The following is a 22596-nucleotide window of genomic DNA, read 5'->3' as shown; positions in this document are numbered from 1 at the left end:
AACCCCCAAAAGAGACTCCTACGGCTCCCTCAGTGTTCTGTAACTGCCTGGAACCATGACCTGGACTGTGCAATGGCTTTCTAACTGGCCCCCCTGCTGCCGTCAGTCTACATTGCATCTTCTAGGCTGCTTGAAGAGAGATCTTCCTAAAGCTCATATTTGATCATGTCATTTCTCTATGCAAAGAGTTCTGATGGTTTCTCCCTGCCTATAGGATAAGGATACACAAGGCTTCCCCAGAAGATTTTCTGTCTGCCTTTCTAGACTCCGCATCTCTCCCTACACCCTACCACCTGTCACCATTATGTACACCGCTACACGCTGAAACGATGCACGCCATGCAACGTGTATGGTGTTGGCCTTTACCAGCCAACGCCCTTTCCTCCACTCTAGCTTATTCAGAATTCTCTCCTCCTTCAGGCTTGGCTCAAATACGCCTCCTCCAATGAAGCATGTCCAGTTCCTCCCATGCCTCCTTCACGCCATCGAAGTCCGCAAAAATACACTGTATCAAAGCTAAAGGTCTCAACGGCAAAAACATTTTTATTCATATTTTTTGGGGAAAAAATAAAAGCCGGATTACTAACTAGTAATGACAGCTAAATCATTTTATCAACCAAAGATAAAATCCTTTATTAAAGACTCGTTGACTCACTAGTTTTAATGGAGAATCTGCTCACTAAATGTAGGGCTCATTTAGTGGGAACATATATATGAAACTTTGCCATTGATCAGTGGATGTTTTAATGGCAAAGAACAAAACTGCATTAAAATATTAATGCTACTGACCGTTGCTTTGCCGTTTTAGTGCAGCCCTTATGGAAAATACAGTAAATCAATTCCAACATTAGAGTAATATCATGAAAGGTATTTGCTGGATATTGAATTTGTTGCTTACTTGAAAATTTCAAGGCAAAGTGAACCCCTTTTCCCTGAAGCCCATCTTCTCATTATGTACTTTGGAGTGGATAATAAGATCAAATTAAAATTAGACTTGGTCTTCATTTCTCGAATTACATTGTCACAATTATAAATTTTTCTAATACTGGCTCTCAATTGAAAATAGACTGAAAAATCCTCCCTGTCTTTAAAGTCAAACCTGAGTGTTATTCATGTCTCTTCTCTTTGTCACACCCTCAGAGCCAGTCAATATTCAAATTCTGCTAATTCTAGCTTATAGATATATTCTTCAGATGCCCCATCACAAGCCACCACCTGAATCTCCCGTCTTCAGGCTGCCACTGTCACCTCTTGCCTGGATTACGCATATTCTTCCAATCTTGCCTACACACGGAAAAACTCATCGTGCCGTTCCTTTGCTTAAACTCTTCAGTGATGCCCCATTTCCTGTCCCGCTCCCTTCCAACAAATATTTAATGAGTGCCTCCTATATACCAGGCACTGTTACAGACCCTTCAGGTGAACTGAGATCCTCAATAAGGCCCCCATGCGTTGCTTGGTCTGGTCCCTGCATATTCCCTCATCCGCTGGTCACAACTGAATTTGTCAGTCTATTGATGTGAACAGCTTCCTGTTCCTTGAATTCACCATTCTGCCCCTGGCCCCTGTGTCTTTTTTTTTTTTTTTTTTTTGCGGTACGCGGGCCTCTCACTGCTGTGGCCTCTCCCGCTGCGGAGCACAGGCTCCGGACGCGCAGGCTCAGCGGCCATGGCTCACGGGCCCAGCCGCTCCGCGGCATGTGGGATCCTCCCGGACCGGGGCACGAACCCGTGTCCCCTGCATCGTCAGGCGGACTCTCAACCACTGCGCCAATAGGGAAGCCCCGCCCCTGTGTCTTTGTCTAGAATGCCTGCCCTGTCTTAGCCAACTTTAACTAGCTGGATCCTTTAAAAGTCTAGAAGTCACTTCTCTGGAAGCCTTCCTTATCCTCTCCCACCACCCCTGATCCTTACCACCACTCGAGTGTCCCTGCTCTGAACTTCTAGAAAGCCCTGTGCCCATTTACACTATTTTAGTTTTCATAGTCTATTATTGTGTTCTGTTCTGTGTCAGTTTCCTCAATTACACCTTGAATTCCTGAAGGTAAGGTAAGGTCTTACTCATCTTTGTATTCCCAACGCCCACCCCAGTACATGATACCAGTAAGCATGCAGTGAATTTGTTAAATGACTTAGCAAATAGAGATGGCTGGGAGGAGACAAAGACCGTTATGATCCCAAAACATTTTAGACGAAAACTGATACTTGGGGATACTGATATGCTCCATCTGTGCAAATCACATTTCTCTCAATTGCTGTGGCTCCAGAAAACACCGGCATCCAATGGCATTATTTGTAACAGCTACAATCTCTTCTAACCAGGAAAAACGAGGAAGCCTGGACTGTCCAGCTTTCTTCCATGATCCACATTCTTGAAGACTGTCAGGTGATAACATGTGTTTCGTAGCTTAACAAAACCCAGAAGAGACAGCCATCGGCAACCCAGCATGTGAGCCACGACTTAAACTATAATACACACATCTCTTGGTAGGAGATACTGAATGAGAGACAAAACCCCCCACAAACAAACAAACAAACAAACAGAACAAAAAACAGCCCTCACCCCCTGCTAGACACAAAACAGTCCCAGAACTCAACATCACAGTGAAAATCCTTAAACAGCGAAGTGTTTTAAGTGGTGCTGGTATGAAGGGAAGTGGTCCAAAAAGTCCAAAGGATGACTTCATGTGGAGAGAAACAAAGGTAAGAAATTTCTGTTATGGTGGAACCCTGTGTAATTTTCCAGGTCTCCTTGTCTGAGGTTTGAAATGTTCTCATCTCAGACTGGCAATGCGTTGGCTTTCGTGTTACTTTCTTTCCGGGGCCCATGGGACACACCTGAGGATTGGTGGTAGCTTCAAAATGGGTCTAAGGTTCTACTCCACCTCTGGTTTTGTGTCCAGCAAACCTCAGTCATTCACTCAACAAATACAGACTGAGGAGTTTCTATATTACAGGCGCTATCCAGTCTTCTCTCGTGCAGCCTACATTCTGGTACTTCCATCCCAAATAGCACATTTTAAAACTGGGGGCGCCCTAATGAGCAATAAAGCCAAAATGCAAAATTGATGCTATAATACAAAATTTCTACATTTCCTTCTTTATCCAATTTCACAAAAGCCAATATTTGCACAGTAAAAAGGAACTGTCCCTCTTAATTAACCTCAAAATGTCCTTTCTCCCTCTCCACTACCTCTAACACAGGAGGCCGGTTTTAAGTGTGCAGGATGTATTTTCAGTACTGGGGTGGCTACAAGCATGAAGTGAGCAGGGACTAGACACGGGAGTTCCTCACTGATGCAACAGTCGTACACAGCGAACAGCTGTCCCATCTGGGATGCCAACAGCGCCCTCAGTGAGAAACACTGCCGGTCTTTATACCACGTATGCTCGATCTAACAGAAAGTCAACCCAACGAAGTGTTACTGAATGCCTCCTGGGCTATGAGGCAACGTGCTAGGTGCTAAAGGAGACACAGTAAGACACGACTGCCTGTCTTCATGAAGCTCACAGCTGAGTGGAGAAGTGACCAAAAGAGCCGGAATAAGTGTCAAAGAAATATTAATAACCGCTGTAAGAGAGAGCTCAGAAGAAAAGATCTTTTAATTTGAGAAATCAGGAAACGCTTTACAGAAGACATGATGTTTGAGAGGGCCTTGAGGGGTGGATAATGTTAAGACAGGTAGAAATGGTGGGCAGACAGAAGGGGAGCAACCGAGCAGAGAAAACGTCATGCACCAAGACATGTATAATGGTAGGGAAAGAAATTTATTTTCTGAACAAGCTGGTATAAAAAGGACTTATGGGGAGAATCCTCTCTTTGCTGAGAAGCCGCTTTGATAAGGACCATAGGGAAAGATATCTGAGTCTGCAGGGCCTGGTGCTGAGCACAACATTGTGTGTCAGGCAAGAGGAAGGATTTGCTTGTTGCTCCAGAGACGGAAAGAGAAGGACATGAAATAAGCACCAAAAGACAGTGTTTTTTCAACTAAATGAAAAACAGCCCAGGAGAAGAACTGGCAGCCAAGCCTAGGAAGAAAGGTATAGAGAGATTTCTTTGTTGTTTCTGAAAAGTCCAACTGTTTCCAATGGTTTTCCTGTTTGCTTGTCAAGTTGCCTTTTCTTTTTAAATTTAGTAGAACACCACCACCACCATATTATCAAAAGGCAGCCATCCCTCAGCTCCCAAACTAATGTCGAAATTGGGTATGGTCCCCCCTTCTTACCTGCCTTGGAGTCACATAGGACCCAAGGAAGAAAACCTAAATCCTATATACTGCTGACAGGTATCCCAGTGTATCAACTACACTGATCCTAAAAGTGGAAATTCAGTAAGTGGCTGCATAAGAGACAGCTTATTCAGTTGAAAGTCAGTTTGGGCCGAGTCTTATCAAAGCCAAATCCCTGCCTACATAAAATATGGTACCTCTGAGTTTAGGTTTTATTGGCTGAGTGCTACATAAGTGCAATAAAAGCTTATGATGGTCTGTTTTCCTTGCAATAAATATCCACTTTAGCAAATTGGAAGGTAGAAGGAAACTGGGTTCTAAAAAGCGTAAATATCTATAACCCAGAATTCTGGGTAGTAATTGTGTAAACCCTGTCAGGATCGGGTTCAGCAGCCCTGGAGCAGCCCACCTGCAGCTGCCTTGCGAGACCTCGGACTTCTGAGAAGGCTCCTCTCATCAAAAGAGGTTGGCTGGGCAGCCTGCAAAACTGGAAGGGTCAAGGCCAGTTCATTACTGGAGGTCACACTTCCTGTACCCTACTCCCTTCACATCTTTGCGTGGACAGTTACCCAGAGATGCTGACGTTGATAGGTTTGTAAAGGTCCAACGACAACCTGAAAGAGTAAAACTCGTTTGCTTTCTTAACACGAAGGTAAAAACGAGTCACCTCTGAAATGCAATTAGGGACCTTGGGAATCGGTAAGCCCTTGGGATCTCATTCACAAGCTGGGCTGCCCTCCCTGCCTATGGAAAGATGACCACTTGCAGAGATGCGAGGGGCCGCTGAACTGTCATACGCACAAAACACACACTCTGTCACACACACACCTCTCCCACACACACATACAAAAGGAACTGTCATCATCCAGAAAAATGGTGATTAAAAAAAAAACGCCAGCTCATCTATAATCTGGGAGAGGTGATGGATAAATGAGTCACTGGGTAGAGGTGTCATACATCTTCTCCTTGGCAGAAGGACAATGAAAAGCTGCCCCTCAGGCACAACTGGCTTTAGGGCAGGGCCTTGCTGAGAGGGTCTTTGATGGAAAAGGAGGCCAGCCAGTGGGAAACACGGGTTCCTTACCTCCTCTCCGGCCTCAATGTCTCGGACTGCACGCAGCAAGAGGTGGGGTCCGTTGAACACAATTGAACAGTTGGGGTCACAGCTGTGATTGAGCAAAGACATACTGCAGGAAAGAAAAAAAAGGAGAGACCATCGTGGCCCAGTAGATAGAATCAAATATCTAAACACAACGACTACTGTGGGCAAAAGACACTTTAGCTTAGGGGCTGGGGGACAGGTAAGGTTGACAGTGTACCAGGGATTGAGTGCTCTGGGGCCTCTAGCCCACTTCCTGTGAAGTGAAACGCTCCCCAAGATGGAGCTCATTAGGGAAGTTTGTTAATAAAAACATTCTGAGTCCTTCTGGGGGATGCGTGAGGGGAGGTAGTTGTCTCATTATACCAGCCAGTAAGGCAACCCAACATGAAGATGGGAAAAAAAACTGACCTGCAAAGGAATAATTTCTGAGATAATGGGATACGGCAGTTAAAACCTCAGCCAAGACACCACTGAGCTTCCCACACAGGACCGCATTTGTCAAGCTCCTTTGGAGGAACTGCCACCTTCACGAGAACATGCACAACTACACTGAAGAATAATTAGGAGTACTTCCTCTGCAACAGAACGCTAGGTTTATCTCGCTAACGAGACCCTCATGCATTCTGGGCCATGGCCAAGTCATTTTATTACCTTGGAGGCACATTTTTTTTTCCATCTGGGGAGGGAATGGATTTAAGCTGCCACCACATTTACAGTTAGAAATAACTGTAAGTAAGCATCACTATGTAGAAACCACTTGCTTATTAGCACTTGAACATGTTTATCAAATTTAACCATCACCATAATATTCTGAGGGTCACTTACTGATGAGGAAACTGACACATGGAAGTTAAATGACTTCCCCAAGGACACACAACTAGTAAATGGCGACTGAATTTGAACCAAGTGGTCTGAACTCAGAGCCCATGCTCTCAACTAGTCTGTGTTACTGCTTTTTGTGGACCCATACCATAGCCATGTACTTGGTAACACGTGAGAAATAAGAAGCTGAATTCTCAGATTCACAGTTAATTATAAGAAAGACCCTATTTGTATTAGGACCCTAACAGCATGAAAACAAAATGAAACTAGGAGTGACCCTGGAGTGCTTGTGGAAGGACAGTCTAGTAGCTCAGTGATTCAGATCACCTCAGAGATAGCTGGAGAGAACGCTTCAGAAGGCCAGAGCCTGAAAGTGTTCTCGCCCCCTGGAGCAACGGGGCTCAGAGTATGCTAAGCCGAAAGACCAAATGAACCCAACTGGTGCAGTACGGCAAGTCTGGTGAAACGATCATGTGCACCAGCCCAGAAGGGTGGGGTAATAACAAAATCTCAGCCTGATGGTTTATTAGCACCCACAATCCCCAACTTTTTACCCCAAAGTTCCTGAGAACAAGAATTTAGGTCTGTGGTATGCCTCTTTGTTTATACCATAGCATATAATGTGGGGATATAAAACTTCTTTTTTTTTAAACTTCACATTTTCCATTTTCTTGTAACTTATCATTAAGTTTCAAGAGTGGCTCTTGAAGCAGCTGCGTGTAACAGCCTTTCTAACTACTTTTAAAAGGCTGGGGAGGTGGGTGGGAATTAAAGTTGCTTCTTCCAGTAGATGAAATGCCATCCACCATACCTAGGATACAGGCCAACACCAACTTCCTGCATCTCTGCATTACAGATGGTGAAAGAGTTGCAGATCACCTGTAAAAACAAGGGGGAGACAGGATTACCAGTCACCTAAGAAACTTCACAGGCAAGAGGACAAAAATTTTCAAAATGAAATGTAGGATCCTTGGGACTTCCCTGGTGGCGCAGTGGTTAAGAATCCGCCTGCCAATGCAGGGGACACGGGTTGGAGCCCTCGTCCAGGAAGATCCCACATGCCGTGGAGCAACTAAGCCCGTGAGCCACAACTACTGAGCCTGCGCTCCAGAGCCCACGAGCCACAACTACTGAAGCCCATGTGCCCTAGAGCCCATGCTCTGCAACTAGAGAAGCCCGTGCACCACAACGAAGAGTAGCCCCTGCTCACCGCAACTAGAGGAAGCCTGCGTGCAGCAATGAAGACCCAACGCAGCCATAAATAAGTAAATAATAGGAATGGAGCAGGAAAGAGAAAGAGAAATTTTGAAGAATATGTGCCATGTGTTAGATTTACTTCTCTTCCTTATTTTATTTATTTATTTTTGGCTGCGTTGGGTTTTCATTGCTGCGTGCAGGCTTTCTCTAGCTGCAGCGAGCGGGGGCTACTCTTCATTGCGGTGCACCGGCTTCTCTTGTGGTGGCTTCTCTTGTTGTGGAGTGTGGCTTCAGTAGTTGTGGCTTGTGGGCTCTAGAGCACAGGCTCAGTAGTTGTGGTGCACGGGCTTAGTTGCTCCGCAGCATGTGGGATCTTCCTGGACCAGGGCTCGGACCCGTGTCCCCTGCATTGGCAGGCGGTTTCTTAACCATTGCACCAGCAGGGAAGTCCATGCAGTGTGTTATTTGAAATGTGCTTGCACCCAGTTACCCCAAACCTTCTCTCTTACCTTGTCACTTAGAAACAGAACATGAAAATTATAAAATCTAATCTGACTGGATTTTAAAAAGTAAATGATAGTAATGGTAAACATCAGGTCATGAAACCATGATGCTGTCTAAGGCCAAACCAAAAACATTCATTTAAAAATCTATGTGTTGGGCTTCCCTGGTGGCGCAGTGGTGGGGAGTCCGCCTGCCGATGCAGGGGACACGGGTTCGTGCCCCGGTCCGGGAAGATCCCACATGCCGCGGAGCGGCTGGGCCCGTGAGCCATGGCCGCTGAGCCTGCGCGTCCAGAGCCTGTGCTCCGCAACGGGAGAGGCCACAACAGTGAGAGGCCCGCGTACCGCTAAATAAATAAATAAATAAATCTGTGTGTTGATAAATAATGCTATTTTTGGGGGGGGGGGTCCAAAACTAATTTAAAGCAAATTAAACTATGTATATCACTTGTTAAATGGACAAATTAAAATTTCGTCCTTATGTTATATGAATATTATTGATTTTGCAAATGTATTTTACTGTACAAGCTAGGTAATAAATAAAATAATCTTACTTAGGTAAACTACTTTATCAGTTCCCATATGACAATATACTTGGACATGTGTCCTTCTAGACCCTGGTACATTCAAGTACTGTTTCCACAACTTTAGAAGTGTCCGTCACGTTTCAAGCTGTGGTCACAAATAGTGTACACTCGACATATAGAATACTCAGCATTGACTTGCCAAGGCTAAAATCAACATCAAGGCCGATGTCATAACTGAGGGAACAGCAATCATATAATTGTGCTTCCTATTTTACATGTTTTCCAAGGTCAAACTACCAAATGTTAGCAAATGAGGGTTCACAGAATGAAGCCCCTTTAGATAAAATGTTTGCTTTCTAAAATCCACCCATATTTTCATTTTTCTAAGGGCTTTACTCACAGCAGAACTTATTATGTCTTCAACAGCTGTCCTTGATAATCCAAAGCAAAACAGGAATGATATTCACAAATTTGCCCATTGTTCTTTCCCTGAGGATATTACCTAGCATTTCACCTCCTTATAAGTCATCTGATGAAAAAAGCACTTACTATAGATGTCTGTCAAGTATGTATAAAAGTATAAAGCCCTGGAACATGATGTCCATTGTTTAACTTCCCTCCCACATCCTGAGGCTCAGAACTACTATGATATTCTTAAATTATAAAATTTAAATTATTATAGAATATTGTTGTAGGTTTCCATAGCTCTGACATAAGAGTCTTTTCTGTTAAAAATTTCATTTAGTCATGCTCTTATCCAAAAAGTTTATAATCACAATGAATTCAACTTTTTTCCACAGAGCACACTTAAAGATTCTTTTGTTCAACTCGAATTTCTAAAAATGTTCTCTTACATGATAATCTAGTTTCACCATTCTCTTTCCATGTAATTGGAGCAAAAATCTACCCGTGGGCAGTGCCAGTATTCCTCACTGCAATTTTTCTGAGTTTCAGTACTAAATTCCTAAATGAAATATGCTAGGTGGTATCACCTGACTGAGGCTGAACTGAATATAGCAGAGTGTGCCTCAAATCAAGTTAATTGATTTTCCATCAAGTTAACGGAGAAAAGAAAACTGCAGAAAAATATTCCACGTGAAAGATAATACTGAACACTAACCCACTGCTTAATGTAACCCCCAAACGACAGATAAATTCAAGTGTGAGCTGAGGTTATGCTCACTATGTAGAAATTAAGGTGAATATTCTTTCCAGGAGAAAATTTGGCAGGCGAGGGTTTGTCATACTGATCATACTTGACATCTCAGGGACTGAAACCGCAGAAGCATATATTTCACATTAGAGCACGTGAAGTGTGCATGACTCATCTGCAAGCTGCACGGGCCTGCACCAGGGTGTTTTCGGGACTAGTGCCTGGAGCTGTTTCTGGCAAGCAGTGGCCACAGATGAGGGAGCATCTCAGTGGGTCAATCCTTCTGTGGCTTCCCAAGCCTACCCAATCCCTGGACACTGCCCAATGACCCACGTGAGTGGAAGCCAGGAAAGAAAGGACACCAGACTAGAGAGACACAACTCTAGTTACGTAGTCCAGAGGATGCAAGAAATTAAACTCTGAGGTTAGACAGTCCCTCTTGTGATCTCTCAAGGTGTGCTCCTTTATTTTCAGAAATATAGAAGCAAGTAAAAGAGAAAATAAACCATGGATTCATTCCCACCCGCACCCCAACCCTTTCTCTAAGAGGTAATCAGCCCTTCCCCGCTTCCACCAGCCACTCTTACAGACAGATACACAACAGATGGGTGAGACTTCAATGCAAGGACACGATGTGATTATTTGTCCTTTCTTCTGGTACCATATTAAATTAAACAGCATAATGAATACATAAATGGTACTCTTCCCAGCCTCTCTCCTGACCAGGCGCCTGAGTTGGTGATGATAAAACACCGGCACGCACCCTGCACCACTTCAGTAGTGCCCTACAGAGATGCGTAAGGGAAGACCCCTTGTCCCATTCAGAGTTCATCAGAATGTGAAGAGGAGGGGATTTGAAAGGCAGATTAAATACATCTTTTCTTCTATAACGTGTATTGCTGAAAGTAAAGTCTGATAGACTCTTCTTGGCTAGTTAGTGGGACTCCTTAGTAGGAAAGCAATATAGAAGCATGAGCTTTAAAAAGATAGGCAAGCCCCGGGCGAGGGAGAGAGGCTGACTGCTGGGCTTGGATCTGGTCCTGATCAAATCTTCCAGTCTCTTCCCGGCCTCTTCTGAAAAGTCTTCTCTCCTGGGAGGCCTCCGGTCTCACCCGGCTGGGGAGGGAGGCCCCTCGGCCTTTGTTCCTGCATGCTGTCCACATACTCACCCCCACACTCGGTACAGGATAGTACAGCTATTTCTGTATACTTGACTTCCAAGAGAGTAGAACTTCTACATTATTCTTTTTTTCCTCCTGGCTCAGACATGTCTGTTTAATATTGGTCACTTTGTTAGCCTCTGTGACTTCTATATAGAATTGTTAATAAACCAAGGCAGAACTTCCCAGGTGGTGCAGTGGTTAAGAATCTGCCTGCCATTGCAGGGGACGTGGGTTTGAGCCCTGGTCCGGGAAGATCCCACACGCCGCAGAGCAACTAAGCCCGTGCACCACAACTACTGAGCCTGCGCTCTAGAGCCCGCGAGCCACAACTACTGAAGCCCACGTGCCTAAAGCCCGCGCTCGGCAACAAGAGAAGCCACCACAATGAGAAGCCCACGCACCGCAACGAAGACCCAAGGCAGCCAAAAATAAATAAATAAATAAATTTATTTTTAAAATGTAAAATTATAAAAAAATGTATAAATAAACCAAGGCAATCATCACCATACAGCCAAAAAAAAAGTTCTCTTAACACCCTCCTCTCCTTCTCACTTTTCTCTCTCTCCCCATCTCCATTCCTTCCTACAACAAAGTCATAGTTGTAGGAGGTCACATGACTTACACAGACTAGGTTCTGGAACTATAAGAAGACACAAGGTCAGAACCCCGCCCTCAAGGACTCTGAGACCAGCAGGGGAGACAGCTGTATTAGTCAGTTAACAACATTCGAACTGTACTAGTGCCCAGAAGAGGGGTCACTAGCTCAGCTGGGGCAGGTCAGTGAAGGCTCACTGAAGAGCAGATGCCAGAGGAGGTACCTGGACTCTGGAGTCGCGAGCGTAACTCAAACTTCTTATTCCTTATGTGACACACTGGGAGAATATCAACTTAATTATAAACCCTAAAAATCTGGTTCCTTAGATTGAGGAAAACTGGCATAAACCTAATACCTACACAGACCCCTTTGACTTTCAAAAGTTAAAGGTGGTGACATCTGACAATAGTAGCTATTACAAAGTAAACACCAATAAGTAAAAGGAATAGGGGTCTAGGGTTTTGACACAGATTGTAGAAAATACCCACCACATTTCTTTCTTGGTTTAAAGAGACTCACAAACCTCTAAAATGTGTCTTCTTCTCACTCCGTGTTGTGGAGAGGAGAAAGAAAGGCACCGTGGTATTAAAGATAGTAGTACCTAAAATACCATGATTTAATTGTTATCTCTGAAGAGCCAGGAAGGATATACTTCAATTTAAAAAAAAAGAAAGAAAGCAAAGAAAAAGAACCAGAAAGGAGATGTAGGAAGGGCTGAACGCAGGTCAGGGTGACTCGGGAGGAGAGCGGCCTGGGTAGGGATGACCTCAACGCTTTCCTCCACCACTTGCTGAGGCTGTGTGAAAATCATACTACTGAACTCACAGTTTTCCAGCACAGAAAAGCCTTTACTAAAGCCAAATGTGTAGCCTGAGAGACATCTGACATTTCTGTGGTGCCCTTTGAAGGACTTCTCATCTTATCTTGTCTACTCCAGCCTCTCACCAACAAGCTATTAGTACTTTAGCTTCATTTTAAGGATGAGGAAAAGCAAGCTAAGAGAAATACATGTGCTCTTCTCTGGTACACATTCACCAGCTCTCACAAAGTAGCAGAATTTAGTTTGTCTTAGCAGAAAACTCAGGCCCGAAGGAATTATATACAGGACAGATTGGGAGAAGGGGGTAAACGAAAGGCGAGGTCTGGAACAGTGTTGTAGCCGGGGCCTTCAGAATTAGAGATTTATTCACTCATTTATTAAGGGCCTATTATGCACCAAGGCACCACCAGCAAGGAGCAAAAACTACCCCTTTCACCACTTTGGCCGGTGACCCAAGTGAAAAAAGAATGTAAAAAATGTCACATTTCTCTCCAGTTCTGACAAAGTTTGGCCTCCCTCAGCCAAAGATTATTTTCCTGACTATTGGCCATATCCCTTTGCGAGTCACTCTGTCAAAATACAAGTTGCAATGACGCAGGGCAGCACTCTAATCTGTCAGCTCCATTTAGAAACACATGAGACGGCTGGTCTTCCACGGCCCTGGGTGGCGCACTGGCCCCCCACCCTCTGATCATTCACACGAAGGATTGCTGTGGATTACTGAAGACCAGCTGGGAGACGTAAATCAAAATGGGTGGCCTTTGAAGTTTCCACTCTTCCATTGTCTGACTGCAGCCAGCCGCCCTTACCAAATTAGCGCCACAAAGAAAGGGATGCTCGCTCCCCAATACAGGCTGGAAAGATCAATCAGCTACAAAAGAGGAAGCAGCTAAGGAAGAAGGAGAAAATGAGGCCTTGATACCTTGTCACGTGACTGTCACGGTATTTGTAGGCATTCACACAGGGAAGGATCTGAGACAGAATACGGAAAAAACTCTTCCTTCCCACATGGCCCTCCTGCCATCTTCCTCCCAAATAAGCATGATTGTGGTCTCTTGTTTCACGGATACCTTCTGCCTTCCCACCTGATCACATTTAAAAACATAGGGAATCTGTATTTTTTATGTGGGGTGAAATGTGCTAATTTATGTGTCTGCATTTCTACACTATTGGCCCATTAGTTTAGATTAGGAAAAGCCAGAAATAAAAGACCAGAATTTACCAGAAAGCTATAAACCTGAGGAATTGAGCAGATTAAGTGAGATAATACATGCAGGCCTCCGAATGGCTCCTGGCACACGGGAAGCTTGGTAAATAGTAGCAAAATCATTATTATTACCCAGTTCATCAACTATAAGACAGACTCAATAATTAGTAAGATGCACCATTATATTATGCACCACTAAGAAAAACCACTAACAAACTATATTATGCTATTAGTCGTAAAACAGAGTCCAATTTCAGAGAGGTAAAACTGTGAAAAATATGAACCTTGGGATTAATGAAATACAGCATCACTATGTACAGCTCCAGGTTCCCGGAAGAATGTAAATAGAGGTCTATACAGCTGGTACTGGAGGACATACAGGATGTCTGTGTCAGCACAGCCACATCAGGCCCTGAGTTTCTGACCTCCCAGAAACCCTCCCACTAACAGACTGGGCTGCTCTGGGTTGGGTGACTCTTAGCATCACCCAAAGGCATTCACCACTGTCAGTTCATTGTTCGCCATCCTCTGAATCAGTCATCATAAAACAGACTATCATAAGTCACTCTAAACCCAAAGTACAACCGCGGTATAAAGTTACATCGCTTGAGCCAAGTCAATGGTCTTGCCAAATTTGGCTACGCTCTGGAGGTGACCTAATGCACATATGTTCCCAGTATCTTCTTTCAATACTCAGTTAAGCAGTGCAATTTTCCCTGGAATGGAATTTAAATTAGTTACTTTAAAACCCAAGTTCACATTTTCCCCCACCTACCACATAGCTCTCTCTAAATAACCAAGTGAAAGCGTTTATGAGGATACATTGGGTAGAGACACTGCAGACGGATTTCAAAGTCACTCATCATTATCCTGACAAGTCATACAGATAGGTATTGTATGCTCCAGAATAGGTATGCTCCAGATAGGTACTGTATGCTCCGGAATCTTAGCTGGCTATTTTTTCAAGGCGAGTACTGGCCTTCAAGACAACACGTAAGGAACTGAAGAAAGACATACAAAGACGTATACAGAAACTACACAGGACCTGAAGAAAACCAGGGCACGTTGCTTCTGCAACACCCTTGTTACCTAAATGCCAAGGAGTGGGTAATCTTCTATAGCACCAGCCAGAGTCTTTGGTGGCCAAGAGTCCACTGCGTTCCTTGGTTATACAAATATCTGAGAGTAAATTGTCCACTCAATGTTCATTTTATCGCAATGTTCATATACTCTTCAGATATCTTTTTAAGAATACCTTTAGATGACCATAGACAAAACCTAACTATTAAAAATCGGAATATGCTGCCTGTGGTCTGGCCATTAAAACTCCCCACTTCCTTTGCATCGTCCTTTATAATGATCACTCTCAGAGCTGCCTCCACAAAGAAGAAACATCCGAGCTTCCTAATTTGTGAGATTCAACAGTCCACCTTCATGATCACAGAAGTGTCAAGCTTTCCTTTTCTTAAGTTATACAGATTTAATTAGATTTTTTAAAATAAAAAATAAAATTCCAAATGATTCTTTCTTTCCCTCCAGCCTATTTTGCATATTCTCTCTCCTCATTTTCCAGCAACATCTAAATGCAAAACAGAACATATTCACTAAAGGAAACAGAGTTGATAATTAAAGCAAATATAAATGAATTTGCATATGTGAGGCTTCCAACTTTGAATTCAGAGACAGTGAATAGCATAACAGTCCAAATGAGAATTAATCTGAAGTTTGCAGAAAAAATTCAGTTAAATCAATGGCAGGAAAAGAAATTTGGTTTCAAAGAAAATAACACACAAACATCCCTAAGTGAAGATTATTACTGTAAAGCATATCTGAAAGGAAAAAATAAACCAAAGCATTATCAGTAAAAGAGAAGTCCAAAAAAACTGAAATGCAAGCATCATTTTAGGAAATGGAGCAAAAATGAAATAGAAAAGAAAAAGGCATGAAAAGAAGATTAAGGAAACAGTAAGTTGACAATAAACAAGTTTCAAAGACTCACAGTAAAGAGAAGTATAAGAATTACTGATTGCCAGTATGTATTTGGCTTGTCATGAAAAAAATAAAAGATTGACAAGGATAGAAAAAAGATACAATGATTTTACATGGCTGCCTGATAATAATTCAGTCCAATAAGTCGGAGAGTTTATTTTCAGAAGCAAATCAATAAAGAGGCAGCTTATAGGTAAACGGGGAGAGTATTGGGTGATGGGCACCACTGTTCCCACTCTTCTACTGAGCAGATTGTGATACAGGCTCCCCAGATGCTCCTGCTAATGACTAAAGAAAGGTGTCCCTCCCTGCTTCCACCATGGCTAGCATTCTGTGCAAAAGAAACACTGAAAGTCAACATGCTCTAATGATATGTTTCGTAGTAGTGTAGACAGAGCAAGTTTTCACTAAGCTAGAGGCAGACAGAGCATTGGCTACACACAACAGCAGAGGGCTGTAAAAACTCTTCCTAAATGAGCCTCAACTCCCCAAATGCCCTCAACCACACATAGCGTGTCATGTCCCAACCAAAGCCTTCTTAATATATCCAACTACCTTTCCTCACGCAGGGGTCAGCACATACCTAGACGCTATATCAAGGTAAAGACTAAATGTCTTTAGTCTTAGTAAAGCACTAGGATCAAAACAGAAAGCCAGTTATTAGATAGAGTAGGGAGCAATTAGAGGCTGAGCAGGACTAAGAATCTAAAACAAAGGAACTTGGTAGGCATGTAATCATGAAATCCCCAAAACATCCCAGAAAGTGATAAAAATAAATACCTTTGGGTAAAGTGTTGTTTCCCCAAAGAGGAATTCAAGATAGTTAGGCCTCTTTGGTCATAGTATAAGCTATTATCAGTGTATTAGGAGAAAGAAACAAAGTAAGGTGAGATTGTTTTTTTCTTCCATATTTAAATTTACTACATTGGGAAACTTGTCTGCACATTGATATACTGGACTCCAACTATAAGAAATCTTTAAATAAACTAAAAATGTTTTTCAGGATGTTAGTCTGAGCAGAGGAGGCAGGGATAGAAAATTTAAGAAAACTAGCTCACATGTAGGGCTCAGTTTTAAAGAACGAAACTAACAAAAACTCTGCTTATAGTTTCTGAATTATATTCTGTGATTAGTTTGTGGCCTGTTCTTCAACCACAGTGCTACATGTCACAAATGAAGCCTAGCAGCTCAACACCAAGTAAGGTTAAAATGTGTTTAGTAAATTGTACCTACTAAGGCCAACAGAACTTTAGAAACATTTTCAACAATGATTTTTGTTGAAATTAAAAAAAAAAGATTTTCTGTTTAATGTTTTTGGAACACAATAATCCTCTTTACCTTGAATAATTAAAAATAAAAGAGCTAATGGATGTAATACTGATCTTGGGTGGCCCTGGCCTGCAGTGGCTTGAAGCAGGGTTTCAGTTCCCGGCCAGAGGTTGAGGTTGGGTCGCGGCAGTGAGAGGACCAAATCCTAGCCGCTAGACAAGTGGTCAGTGACAAAGCCCTGGCCCTTTGGCTTTGCAGAAAAGAATTCCCACAAAGATGGAAAGTTGTGAAACAAGTGTTTATTAGGAGAAAAAAAGAGTGTAGTACGTGTGGATAGACACATGGGCAGACTCAAAGAGAGAGTCGCACTCTCCTGGTAGTTTAAATCACTTATATGGGGCATTTCTTCTGGGTTTCCTTTGGCCAATCATTCTGATTTGCCTGGTTCACAGTCCGTATTTGGTAATATCTCAGGATCCTCCCATGTGTGCGAGTACATCTCTCAGCCATGATGGATTCTATCGAAGAGGCCTATGGGTAGTTAGCATCACTTACTATGGTGTGGCGCCCCCTCCCTTTTTGATCTCCAAGGACCTTTCTAGTCGGGAAGGTCTTCTTGACTTCAAGAATGATAAATATATGGTCTCTTATCTTCTATCTGGGCAGGGCCCAGCCTCCTCTCTCAATTGTCTTGCTATTCTCACCTTGGAGTATCGGTCCACAGAGAACCAATCTTCAATTGCTTTCCCGGGGGCGGGGCGGGGGACAGACAATCTACCTTCTGCCTCAATACTTTTAAGTGAAAAGAAACTACCATGTAACACATTAGGCATAATACCTTTACATGTTAATGCAGGGATGTGATTAAATCAGAGATAAGTGGTCAAATCCTGAGAGATCAACACTGTAATTACGAAAAGTGTATTTCTCCTTAGACTTTACACATTTGCCCTGGTATAAATATCTGTAGTGGTCATATACTGCTAATCTTTCCCAGACGAGTGTTTTAAAGATGCTAGGTAAAATGCAGTTGGTAACTCTTTTCCTGAGTTGCTGTTCAGTGGCAATTAAATAAATCAAGGATGCAGATCAAATGAGACAGATACAGGAGTCAATGTAGAACCAAGGCAAAAAGGTAAGCTAAGGAAAGTGGTAGTTCATTCCAGATTCAATTACCAATCAGGTCATATCTCTGTATCACCTCTCACATTCATCCTTTTCTTTCCATTTCCACTACTTCTTGGACCTTCAATGATCTTTTTATTGCAACTTTCCAAGGTAGGCTCTCTGCATCCCCTCCCACCCATCGTTTTCCACTCCATGCTTTAAACTGCCACCAGATAAAGAGAAATATGAGATCCACCTAGTGGCTGCAGAATAAAGACAAAATTCTTTAGCATGACATTAAAGGTCCTCAATCTATCCTCATCCCTCCTTTCCACCACACCCAGCCCTCACTGTCTGTTTCAGTTACACTGGTCTCTTTGTCATCCCTCAGTTGTGTCCTGTACTCAGGTGGTGTTACGTTTTTGTTAACACTGTTTCCTCTTTAAACAAATTCTTCCCTCACGATCTAAGTTGCTCATAATTTTATTCATCCTGCAAGATCCAGCTTAAGTGGCACCTCCTTCAAGAAGCTTTCTTATAACCTATTAATTTTATTTCTCTATACTCTCCTAGCACTTTATTCATACAGCATTTATCACATTCTACTTTGAATTGAAGCTAATTATGTAAAATCAATCTGTATACTAGACTATAAGCAACTGAATACAACGAGTTACATCTCTTAAGCACTTTGTGGCATTTACTTGCTAATATGTCTTTTCTATTTCAATAATCCATAAATTTCTTGAGGTCATGATCCACACCTCCCTTTAAAAATATTTTAAATAAAAAATTAAATACATATTTAAAATATAAATATAATACTTATATAAATCTATGTCAAGGTTCCATTTACCCACTGAATAAACAGAAATTACCTAGAGCTTCCCATATTGGTAGAACAGTACAATAGCTTTTGTGCTCCCCCCATCTCACTCATTCCCTCTCCATCTTCCAGTGATAATCACAATCTTAATTTTGTGTTCCTTATTCCCTTGTTTTTATGATAGTTCATCCCATATGCATGTATCCCTAAACAACATATTGTTTATTTTTGCACGCTTTTGGTTTCTTATGAACAGAATCATACCGCGTTTACGGTTGCAACTTGCATGTGTTTGTTTTTGTTTTTTTGGTTCAACATTATGCTCCTAAGATTCGCATACATTGAAGCGTGTAGCTGTAGTTCATTCATTTTCACTACCTAAGAGAACCTCCTGCAAAGGAGCTCTGGGAGGCACATATGTGAAAAATGTCCATAGTAACATCCTTTGTAAACGCAAAAACTGCAAATGACCCAAGTGTTCCTTACCAGGAGGCTAGGCAAATAAATCATGATATTTTCTACACTTGCACCTACTAATGTGTCTGGCATACTGTAAGCCTCCATGAGTATTTTCTGAATAGATAAATGGACTTGAGGAAAGACATACAACTGATTCACCATGGCCTCCTCCTCCGAGCCCAACACATGCTTAGAGGCTCAGTACTGAGGCTGGCACTGGAAAATACTCATAAACTGACAACTCAGATAATTTGCGCTGAGCAAGTGAGAGAACAAAATGGAAACTGTGACGTGGGAATGCCTACCACAAGCTAGGTGGACGGAGTGTTACCTTTGATAGTGTTGATTCTACCTGCTTACTTTTGAGTTCCTACAAACCACTGTGGTTCATAAGTATCCCTCTCTCCCTCTGCAACCCTCCTTCTCCCCCACCTCCTCTATCTCCTTTGCTACTCCCTTCTTCTGGATGAATCTGCTCTGGTATACCTGGGAAGGATTTAGGGATGGTGGTAAGAATTGACTTTCGAATTTCCCTTCTCTGCCGACCCATCTCAAGCTCTGACTCAGTCCAATGATAATTACATTCTGTTGGGCAATGATTTGTCTCTCACTGTGTCACCATTTGAACATTGTATACCCATTTTAAGGCAGTTGAGCTACCCTGCTTATTTCCTTTTTAACATATTTGATGTCAGCTCTTGAGCAAAACCAACCCCCTAGAAAAATGATCACCATCCCAGCATGCTATTAGTCTATTTCTCATTTTACTGAAATAGAAACTACTCCTCAGGATAACACTGCCGGTAAAGATGCCAGGGAAGACAAATTACACCAAACCAAATGAGTATGCGTTTATCTGCAGCGCTTAGTCGATTACTTTCAAAGAACTGGTATAGAAAATAATGAAAAGGAATTAAAGCCAAGACTTTAAAGACAGTAAAGACTGTCAACTACAGACAAGTTTTTCCATGAATTTCAGTATTATTAACGGAAGTTCATCTCACTTTGAGTTGCCTTCCTCATTTTACCATGGTCATAATTTAGACCTGACTATTTAGCCAAAAAAAAAAAAAAAAAAAAAAAGGCAGGGGTGCCTGTGGAAAGAAAGGAAGGGAAAAGGTCATTATTCTGACACACTAGATATACAAATAAATGCTACACATCATCCTTTCCTTCACTTCTGCTTCGTCATTAAATCTCCCTCCTCCCCCTTTCCCATTGCTCCACTAGATTCACTTCCTCTTCCACACTTCCCTTGCCTCTCTTTTTTTTTGTTTTGTTTTGTTTTTCGCGGTACGCGGGCCTCTCACTGATGTGGCCTCTCCCGTTGCGGAGCACAGGCTCCGGACGCGTAGGCTCAGCGGCCATGGCTCACGGGCCCAGCCGCTCCGCGGCATGTGGGATCTTCCCGGACCGGGGCACAAACCCGTGTCCCCTGCATCGGCAGGCAGACTCTCAACCACTGCGCCACCAGGGAAGCCCCCCTTGCCTCTCTTGATAAAGATCCTTGGAACGGGTTAAAGAGTGGCCGGTCCTTACTCTTTAACTTCAACTTTCCTTTGGGCAAGGCTTTTCCTTTCTAATTTGAGTTATGATTTCACTGCAAATAATTCAACTCTTTCTTTTACACTCTGGATCTTTCCTAGGGTTGCTGTATTTCTTACATGTGCTTTAGCTAATGCACACCCTCTGCTCCCGATATATTGCTACTATATTTGGGTAGGTTCAAAATCCTTCTTCAAACAAAATATATCTGTCATATAAACATTGTCTCCTCCACATACTTCAGTCAAATCTAGTAGCTTCCCTGACCTTTTTGTCTGACTCTCCCAGAAATCCTCCTTATCTAACTCTCTTAGGTAAGCCTGCTAAATGCAGGATATCTAGAAAAGACATAACTTACCTTTCTAATTACTTTCTCTCTCAAAGCCTTAGGAAGTAATAAGAGAAATCTTTACTTTGGATTTAATTTCACTCCAAAATGTAGAATTGTGTGGTTAGGTAAAAATGACAGGATTCCTGCCCCAAAAAAGGCCAGTCTAACGACAGAGTTCACAACAGCCAAGGTGGGGGCTCTGGATGTAATTATTACAGAGACTTTAGGAAAAGAAGGGAAACTAATATTCTGAATAGCTACAGTGAGTCAGGCACTATGTGAGGTGCTTTCACTCATCCTTCTACCTGTACAAAAGTTAGGGAAAGTTACTATCAACCTCACTTTACAGATGAGGAGACTAACGCTTAGAAAGGCCTAATGCCGGTGTCAGGATTTGAATCCGGAGTTTTCTGGTCCTCTCACTCTGAAGCAGGACAAGTTAAAGTTGACGGCATCTTAAGAGGGGTGAAGGTCTGACAACACAACGGCACACAAGGCAGGCGGCTGCACAGTCTGCTCCCACATTTTTCCCCACCTTCCCTCCTAGCACTTGCCATACATCTCCCTTCCCCCAGCCATAGAGAGCATCGTACTGTTCTCTAAAGTGATGTGCTAATGAATGATTCTGTGCCTTCCCGCAGGTTGTTTCTTCTGTCTGAAATGCCCCTGCTTCTTTCTTCATCTACTTATCTCCTATTCCAGACCCCAGCTCAAGGGTCACGTCCCTCAGGAAGCTTTTCCTCACCTGGTTCCAGTCTGATTTAGATGTACTTCCTGCATAGCAAGGTACACACCCCTCCAAAGCACTTATCCCGCTGGACCATAATTGCTCATTTATTTGATGGTTTCCCCTAGTAAGCTGTAAAGTTACTCCTGGAGGGGAGGAGCCACATCTTATTCCATTTTGTATCACTAGCATATAGTGAATGCCCGATCCATCAAGGAAGAAAACTGGGACAACTGGACAGAAATCAGAGGGTAGTCCAACTGGGATACGCATACAGAAAATCTGTAAGAGCTGGACTGTCCATCTCACGGACCAGCGTTCAAGCAGAAGCTAAATAATAACCCATCGTGGGTGGTGAAGAACTCCTAACACCACGTGCGGAGTGGTGCAGGTGAGCTAGCACACCCATTCTAGCTCAGATGGTCTGTGGTTCCTGACGACTCCTGACCAAGTTCTCTGATGAAGATGAGCTGACATCTCAGAAGCTACCATGGCACGATACCAAGAAGACAGACACAGGAGTCAGAAAACCTGGGTCCTAGCCCTGACTCCACTCTGTGACTTTAGGGAGATACGTCATTTCATCTCACTTTCCCCATTTATAAAATCAAAGGTGAAAAGAGAGTTGGGTAAAGGTGTCCAACTGGATGGCCTCTCAAATGCCTTCCTACTCCAAGAAAGGCTTCCTGTTTGTTTTCCCATCATTTGCTGTGTTCTTATGCGACATATTGATACCAGTGCCCAAAGCCCTCTGCCCATCTATCTTGCACCAAAACTTTTTTCTCTGTCTGATGGCTCTTTTTCTAAATAATAAGGTATGATATGCATAGAAAAAATTGAGTAAAACCTACGTATTTTATTTGAGTGCGCTGGACAGGATGACTCCTAGAAAAAAAGTTAGTAAAACAAATGAATGCAGGCCAAATCCAAGTCCAAGGGGACACTGGTATTGACTTACTACAGTAGACACTCAGTATTCATGAATTTTACCCTCGCATATGTGATGCCGAAGGTACGTGATACATG

At 42.8% G+C, this 22596-nt stretch overlaps 1 protein-coding gene across 1 annotated transcript in view; it reads right to left on the bottom strand.

Annotated features, from left to right (window-relative positions):
- The window catches only part of SMYD3 (SET and MYND domain containing 3), a 714413-nt gene that overhangs the window by 151309 nt on the left and 540508 nt on the right, over positions 1–22596 (bottom strand). Inside the window, exons 6-7 of the mRNA XM_022579404.3 lie at positions 6964–7031; positions 5313–5415 (exon numbers count right to left, since the gene is read on the bottom strand). Of these exons, the coding sequence (XP_022435112.1) occupies positions 5313–5415; positions 6964–7031 (171 nt within the window). The remainder of the gene's footprint in view (positions 1–5312; positions 5416–6963; positions 7032–22596) is intronic.

This window comes from Delphinapterus leucas, chromosome 1, assembly GCF_059928025.1.
Source record: "Delphinapterus leucas isolate spDelLeu-1000000601 "Yukka" chromosome 1, BTC_Dleu_Yukka2, whole genome shotgun sequence".
NCBI classification, from domain to species: Eukaryota; Metazoa; Chordata; class Mammalia; order Artiodactyla; family Monodontidae; genus Delphinapterus; species Delphinapterus leucas.
The sequence above is the reverse complement of the archived record's forward strand: the minus strand, read 5'-3'. Positions and strand labels throughout refer to the sequence as shown.